We start from the raw sequence: 8648 nt of genomic DNA, 5'->3' as shown, positions 1-8648 counted from the left end.
CGTTCCTGCGCATTCCTGTGCGCCTCCGTCGCGTTCCCGTGCGCTCACCATCGCGCATCAGTCAGACCTTGCGGTACGTGCCTTGCTGCCTCTTCTTCCTTGCGCTGCGATCCATCGGTCTCCTGTGGCTGCTGGATTCCCTTGGCTTGCTGCATGCTTGGTTGTTTCTCTGTTGCTGCAGTACCACCAGTGGCCACTAGATGGCAGTGTTGCTTTCCTCCATGCAGCAGCACCCTTCTTGGCTGCCAGAGCTTTTCTCCATGTTCTCTTTCCTTTGCAGACTTCACCGGCTGTGTAGGAGAGCTGGAGCCAGGCAGGCCAGTGGAGTCCAGATGGGGCCGGAGCTGCAGCAGAGCAGTAGGGTGCAGGACAGCAGGTAGGTCTCTTTTACTTAAGTTTATTGAGAGGCAGGGGGGGGGGCACAGGCATTTTCAGTGTGCAGCATATGTTCAGGCATTACTCTGTGTGTGAGTCGTGGGACTCTTGTCACTGCGGGTGGGCTCCGCTTTATTTTTTCAGCTGCCCTGTGGGCCTTTACTTTTGTTTTCTTCAGTTCGTGCTGGGGAAGAGGCTGGCTTCAGTCTATGCTGGCCGGTGTCTCCTTAGTACCTGCAGGGGCACAGGCATTGACAGTGAACTCTCCGGGGATGTGGCAGCCTCCATGGGGCATAGTGGCAGGCCGTGCCCTCGCGCCCACGTTTTGTTTGCTTTTGGCGGTGCTGGCCATCAGTAGTCTTACACAATCGCCTTCCCTTTGTCTCTCTTGGGTGCCGAGCCCTCTGCCACACGCACTTATGCTTTCCGCTGCTCGGGGTGCCTCGCGCTTCACCGCGCTCCCCTGCATTCGCGCCTCGCTGCCATCACAATTTTACACGGCCCGGGCCGCGCGCTGTCTCCTCCTGCTTCCCCCACCCCCGCAGCCTCACTCGGCTTGCCTTCTGCTCGGGGAGCGGGCGGAGGAGACGGGCTCTCGGTAAGGTGCTGCGGCAGCGGGCGGGCTCCGCTCTTACTCCGACATCGATCCCGCCCCCTCCCCGCAGCTGGTCGTCTCACCTCGAGGGCTGCGCGGGGAGGGGGTGCCAGTACCTCGCTCTTCTCTGGCCGGACCTCTCCTTTTCCCTCTTGTGTCCGCGGGGTGGGCTCCCGCGGACCGGGCCACTCCCTGGGCAGGCCTCGCTTAGCTGGTGGGACCGGAGGCGCGGGGTGAGCTCCCGCGGGCTTCCTTGTACTTGGGGTTCTTCGTCGACCCCACAGCTCCTCCCTCACTCCCTGGGCTCGTCGCGGCCGATGCGGGTGGGCTCCGCTCGGTCCGCTGGTCACCACCGGACACGCTCCTCACCACCAGGCACTGTGGCTGGTTCGACGGGGTCGGGGTGGGCACCCGACTTCCTCTACTTCTCTTTGGGGCACAGCGACCGCCCGCAGGTCGTCGCGGCGGTGCGTGGTGGGCTCCCGGTCACCGCGGGGCATGCTGCGGGCTCCGCCTCGCCTTGCTGGCTTCTCGGCGCGTCGCGCCTTCTCCAAGGGGGGGAAGGGTGCCCTCACTGCGGGCAGCTCGCCCTCTCTCTCCCTCCTTCTCACAGAACGAAGGCTGCACACACGGGGTGCAGTACCACACTCGTCGCCATTGTTATGTTGGGCCCTAGGCCCTCATGCTCGGTGGCAATAACGGACACAGCACACGTAGTTGGGTAGTGGGTTAACTGGCCTCGAGCACGTGCGCTCGGCCCTTTTATTGTCCTAGTCACCTGACCCAGTGACGTAGGTGGTGGGTGGGTGTAAAGAGTAATACACACATGTGAACACTAGAACGTGTCCATGCTAGGACACTACAGCATACAACTTGTACCACGAAGGGAGCCATCCGAGGCACTGATGTCTGAGTGAGCTGATCTGACAAAGCACAAGTTCAAACGGCAGTGCAAGCACAGTTGCTGAGCCAAGCCCACAATCGTGGCTGAGCCAACGCTTGCCACTGGAGCAGTTGCCGCGGCCACACTAAGGCTGTAGAACGATAACTTACCGAGTCTGATTCACTTACATTTACCTGTAACTTAACATAGCCGTACAGCGCACAGCTGCCATAATACCGATTTTACCGCACGGTAGGACCCGTTGCGGAGACAGCGAAGAGCACGATGTGAACCTTCGTTTGTAATGGCTGCAAAGGATTTTTAAGTTTATTATTGTGAGGTGTGTAAGCAGTGAAAAGCCTTTTAAATTAGATGACAGATACTAGCGCATTAATGTGTGTGCATTATGTAATTAAACAGACACTTTAATGTCACATCTATTGTGAAAATGCATGAAGTTTATTTTGGCAACAAAGTGCACGTAGTTTATTTTAAGAACTAGATAGCATTTTTGTATTTTACGGGCAATGCGCTATGTAATCATAATTAAAGGAGGCTGAGCACTGCTTATAATTATGGCGCCAGCTACGGACTTACATCGGCTTTGCTTGGCCAATCATACAATCTATTAGAAAGTGTTATTACTTCCCACTTTCGATTTTGACAATTTAACTGTAGCTGATGAGGAAAAATAAGAAGTCAGTGATATCGGGGCTCGCTTCCTAGAGAGACTATACAACGCTTTTTTTTGTAAGGTTAGTGAACATCATGTATGACTAGTGACTAGTAATTGTTAATGTGAGAGAGCGGATGTGTGTGATAAAGTTTAGGTGCTGCATGAGTTTCACTTGCAGATTTCCGTTGCATCTTGGTTATTTCTCCTTAAAGAAGCTTTAAGAGAGACTTGGGGTAGTTAAAGCAGCCTATAGTCGATTTTTATTTATTAAAAGAGCCTACTTCATTGGACCTGCATGTTATTTTAGTGTACGGTTTGTTTTTCTCTTAAGCGGAGGCTTGTAAACATTCTATAGCTGGCATACAAAGTGCACTTGATCTCCTTCCCTCCATTCCTCCCCACATAGAAACACCTGAGTCATTTTTGGTCTTCACAGTGCAACTTTTATTAATACAGATCCGGCCATGTACTCATTGGCCACTTTACTTATTCATAAACAACTTTAAATAAATTTTTCTTCAACACACCACAGCACTCCAACTGACTGTAAGATTCTACATTTTTAGTTTTGATGTTCGGGCTGTGCCAGTAGGCCCCAACCAAGATAGCCTGCTCTCCTTAAGCTGACCGCCCCCCGGTCAACAGAGCCGCAGGTAAATAGTCTGCCACCTCTTGTGACAACCGCTGGCTTCCTGGGGTAGAGCCAGAGAGTCCGGAGCCACCAGCAGGTCAGCCCTCCCTCTCTCGCCAGCCCGGAGCCCTGATAGACTTCAAGACCTGTTCTGGTACTAACAGAGTCACCGACAAACGGAATCCATGTCATTTCTCTTCGCCAGGACCCCGCCTAACCAACGCAAAGCTTTCAGGGATGGGTGGGTGGGCAACTCCGACGGGACCTCCAACCCTTTAGCAGGATCGCGGACAAAGAGGGCGAAGTTCACGTCCCTTTCCCTTTTAAACCCCCCGCCATAAACTAACTGCTTCCTGGGGCTAACGACGAATCCTCTTCCCTACGCACTTCCGCTCACTTTGCTCGTGTCCTCCCCCTTCCGGGTCTCGCGACCCGGAAGGGATTCCTACGCTTTCTAGGGCCCTTTGATGCCACTAAAGGCGCCACGCCCCTTACGTGGGGTGGCGCCCCTCATAGCTGGCATACAAAGTGCACTTGACCTCCTTCCCTCCATTCTTCCCCACATAGAAACACCTGAGTCATTTTTGGTCTTCACAGTGCAACTTTTATTAATACAGATCCGGCCGTGTACTCATTGGCCACTTTACTTATTTGTGAACAACTTTTAATACATTTTACTTCAACACACCACAGCACTCCAACTGACTGTAAGATTCTAAATTTTTAGTTTTGATGTTCGGGCTGTGCCAGTAGGCCCCAACCAAGATAGCCTGCTCTCCTTAAGCTGACCGCCCCCCGGTCAACAGAGCCGCAGGTAAATAGTCTGCCACCTCTTATGACAACCGCTGGCTTCCTGGGGTAGAGCCAGAGAGTCCGGAGCCACCAGCAGGTCAGCCCTCCCTCTCTCGCCAGCCCGGAGCCCTGATAGACTTCAAGACCTGTTCTGGTACTAACAGAGTCACCGACAAACGGAATCCATGTAATTTCTCTTGGCCAGGACCCCGCCACAGGGCGAGGCGCTCACTGGCGGACTCGCCCTCCCCCCTGCTCAATCTAACACCTCCTCGATAGCTCCTAAGATCGTCTCTATGAACAACACGTTACCTGCCTTAGAAAGGTGTACTCCATCCTCTGCGTATAAATCTAACCTTGCTGGTTGTATCAACTTGTGTCTGATGTTACGTATGCTGGATCCCTTTAAAATTCCCGCTATCGACTGATTCAGCCTCCTCACCGACTTATTTATAGCCCTCGTAGGCGCCCCTTCCGCCCAACATTGTCGTGGTATGATCTCGGACCAAAATAAAATTGTTTTGGGTAAAATGTTCTTGACTTCTGCCAGCACTGAGAACAAAGTCTCCTTGACTCTCCTCCTCCCTGCCGGGATCATATCGTTGTCCCCTGAATGTATTACTAAGATATCAGGGACTGGCATGCCTCTAGCCAAGGCGCCCTGCAGGTCCTTGGAAACACCCCTTAAACGTTGTCCGCCTACCCCCACCCAATGGTGGTCAATTCTTTTCGCCTTCTGATCTCTCTCTTCCTGAGAATCCTTGAAAATGAGCCCTGCCCTGCGTACAAAGGAATGGCCACACCAGCATATTTGAGACCTCTGGGATGGTGTACCTAGAGCAAATTGAAGATGGACATAATCAACGTGAGGTGTCATACACAGGAGGGGACAGTCACCCTACTTATATTAGCTGGGGACGTATATAACGTTCAAAGCATGTTGACTTCCACCGGCCCAACCTCTTAATGATCTCATCTGGAAGGCCTAATGCCGCTGCTGTTGTGGCTGCGCCGATGCGGAATGAATGAGAGGTATAATGCGCCGTGTCTACCCCAAGTCCTATCAGCGCTAGCTTGCACACTCTAGTGAACTGAAATCTGGTGAGGGGTAACCCATCGTCATGTAATAGCAATCTGCTGTCGCCCCCGTTTGGCCTGATGCGCATGAAATTCCTTGTAAGGTTCACCGGGCAACATGTCGCCCCTGCCATTGGCCTTAACTGGATCCAACTCCCTTTCCCTAGCGGGTCTGTTTTTGATCTCCGCACCCTGAATCGCCTGTCAGAATAACATCCTCAACTCGTATGCCCCCTTCATTGTCTGTTTTTGAGGCCGCCAGTAACTCTGATACCCTGAACGCCCCAAAAAAGGCCAACGAATATGCCAAGCTAAATAATTGTGTCTCGTATGGTGTAAAGCAAATACTGGGCAAAATTTCCAGCATGTTAGTTAATCTGCTTGCATCTATGGGTCTCCTAGCGTCTTTTGCCCCTGGTGTCAATCGCTCCCAACCCTTTATCGCTCTTCTCACCCTCGGGTCTTTTGTCGGGACTGCCACACCTCTCAACCCAGCATAGAATGCTATTGCCGACAATTGTCTTCTCATCATTGCTGGCGATTTCCCACTTTCTTTCTGATGCACTATGAATTCTAAGATACTTAACGGTGCAAAATCTTCTAATCTTCCTGATCCTTTGACAAAAACCTGATATGCCTGCCATGACCTCTCATACATACTCTTTGTCTTGGGGGCCAGTGAAGCTGTTATCAACTCGGGGGCTGTGGGACACCAAGCTTCCATAGTCCGGCCGGGAATTCCGTCATCTCTATGTCTGCTTGCGGCCATCGGGCGCGAAACTCTGTCAACTTAAAACGGGACACAGCATCAGCGATTGAATTGTCTATCCCTGGCACGTGTCTGGCAGTAAAGTGTACATTAAGGCGCAAACATTGCATCACCAGCTCCTTCAACAAGCGCAGGACCCAGGTGCACTTTGCTCTCTGATTGTTAATTGCCATCACCACTGACATGCTGTCTGACCAAAACACAATATGCTTGTTCGCCAATCTGCCCCCTCACAGGTGCAAAGCCACAATGATTGGGAACAATTCAAGAAAGGTAATATTCCTTGTGAGACCTGACAATGCCCATTCTTCCGGCCAGTGTTGCATGCACCATTTGCGGCCTAAGGTAGCCCCGAAACCCACACTCCCAGCTGCATCTGTGAACAATTCCAATTCCCCATTGGGGCGACTCGGCGTTTGCCAAAACACTGTGCCATTGAAATTTTCTAGGAAGTCTTTCCAAATAGCTAAGTCCTTCTTCACCTCAGTTGATAACCTTGTATGATGGTGTTTTGCGCGCAGCCCTGACATTGCCCTTGCTATGCTCCTAGAAAAGGTCCTGCCCATTGGTATAACTCGCAGCGCAAAGTTCAACTGCCCCACTAAAACCTGCAATTGATGTAACGTCACTTTCCGTGCAAACAAGCAAGTTTCAATAGCCGCCTTGAAAGCTACCACTTTCTCTTGCGGGAGCCTGCATACCCCTTCTCGAGTGTCTATCTCTATGTCTAGGAATGTTAGCCGCGTAGTTGGCCCTTCTGTCTTCTCTGCCGCCAATGGCACCCCCAGAGCTTTTGCCAGATGCTGGAAGCCCAGCAGGGCCTTCCTGCATGCTAGCGAGCCCTGTGGTCCCATGAATAAAAAATCATCCAAGTAGTGTACCACCTCGTACGATGTAACTGAGGTTAAGAATTGTTGCACAGCCCACTCCAGGAACCTGCTGAACGTCTCAAATACTGCGCACGCGATCGAACACCCCATCGGCATGCATAGATCAATGAAATACTCCTCGCTGAAGGTGAAACCTAAGAACTTGGTTTCTTCTGGGTTTACCGGCAGTAGCCGAAAGGCTGCCTCAATGTCTGATTTAGCCATCAATGCTCCCTCGCCTAGCCTCTGCAATTTCTGGATTGCGGTGTCAAAAGTGGTGTAGCGCACTGTGCAGAGGTCTGGGTCAAGTTTGTCATTGACGGATGACCCTGGGGGGCTTGATAAGTTGTGAATTAGATGGAATTTCCCTGCCTCCTTTTTTGGAATCAACCCCAATGGTGAACATACCAGGTCAGGCTTAGGTAATTGCTTGAATGGTCCCGCCACCCTCCCCAGCGCCACCTCATTTGCGATTTTTTGCTTAGTCACTTCTATGTTTTGAAGCACCGAGCGTTGGTTGCGTGGGGGATTGGCGGTTGGTGTGGCCGTAGATGGGATGCGAAATCCAAGCCGAAATCCATCATGTAAAAACTGTGCATCTTGTAATTTGTCATATTTGCTAAGGAGGTATGTTAGCACGTGCAATTTAATAGGTGTCGGTAAGCCCTTAGGGGGCCGACCTTTAGGTTGTGTGGGGGCAGGTTGTTCTTTTGGCTTTCCCAATTACTTATAACATCTAATTTCTGAGTGTCCCGCAACAATGTTTGAATCTGCATGATGTGCCCCGATTGCATTCATTCTTGTTAAACTGCCAGCAGGCCTGTTTTTTATCTCCCGCACCCCTGTCCCCGCGAAAGGACTGGTTGGGAAAGGTTTGATTGGACTTATTCCCCGCTAATGTTGAGTAAAATACTGTGTGCCATACATTAATTTCCCGCTGATCCCATGCCATCCCTGGGTGCACTGCCTTCATCTGCCTGAACTTGGTGTCATATTGGAGCCATCCCGTCCCTGGGAATTCGGACGCCGCCCCATGTATTAAGGATATGTAGCTAATTAATTGGGGGGCCACTGCCGGGCACCTCTCAGCAATAATAGCCGCGTAAATTGCAAAGCCCGTAATCCAATTTTTTATAGACCAATCTACCCATACCTTCTTCTGCTTATAGTCGCCTTCCTTTCCTACTCTGCTTTTTCCTGGCACCACCCCGGCATTTATGAGATCAAAAACATCTATATATTCTCCTTTCAAAATCTTTTCTTTGGTCTCTATCGGCACATGCCATGTGATACCGGCCGAGGGCGATAACGCCATGGACGCAGATCCATACATTAGCGGGCTGTATGCTAACGCTGGTTGGCCAGTCACGCCTGTCCCCAATGCGCCTGGGAAGGGTCCTGCTGTGGCTCCTACGCCATTGTTGAGCGTTTGTCCTTGTGAGGGCGCTGTTACTACCATTGGGGATTGCCCCATAGCTACTAGCCCTGACCCCCCCGTATAGGCCATTGCGGGAATCATTGAACCTACAGCGCAATTACTCAGTGCCTGTCCCTGCGACGTTGCCGCTATTACGCCTGGGTATTGCGCTACACCCCCTGAGTGAACCCACACCTGCGCTATTCCACTGCCTGGCTGTGCGACCACTGATGGCGTGTTTTGAGGGACCATTTGCTCCTTGGGTGCTTCAACCATTAATGCCGGTATCTTCGCCCCCTGCGCCCCATTGTTCATATTGTTGTCTCCCCCTTTCGAGGCCCCTACTTGTGGAGCGTTCGATCCCACACTTGCTGCATCTGCAACTTCTACCTCACCTGAGGAAGTGGCTTGAGCGTCATTCGTTCTATTGCGTTTGTCCATTGGCGCATCTTTGAACCTCTCCGGTGTACGCCTTGCCCGCTTGCCTCGCGCTGCTTGCTCTTGTGTACATGTACCGGCCCCTTCTTTCAGAGTCTTTAACGCCCAATCCACTCCCTTCTCCTT

At 51.8% G+C, this 8648-nt stretch overlaps 1 protein-coding gene across 1 annotated transcript; it reads right to left on the bottom strand.

Annotated features, from left to right (window-relative positions):
• Positions 1–4854: 4854 nt before the first annotated feature.
• LOC146870787 (uncharacterized) lies at positions 4855–5798 on the bottom strand. Its single transcript, XM_085644222.1, has 2 exons — positions 5221–5798; positions 4855–5107 (listed from the first exon to the last, which is right to left on the bottom strand). Exons 1-2 carry the CDS (start codon positions 5796–5798, stop codon positions 4855–4857), a joined length of 831 nt encoding a protein of 276 aa, XP_085500348.1.
• Between the last annotated feature and the right edge of the window lie 2850 nt (positions 5799–8648).

The sequence above is a fragment of the Triturus cristatus genome, chromosome 1_1, assembly GCF_964204655.1.
Source record: "Triturus cristatus chromosome 1_1, aTriCri1.1, whole genome shotgun sequence".
NCBI classification, from domain to species: domain Eukaryota; kingdom Metazoa; phylum Chordata; class Amphibia; order Caudata; family Salamandridae; genus Triturus; species Triturus cristatus.
This window is presented reverse-complemented; position numbering and strand designations above follow the sequence as displayed.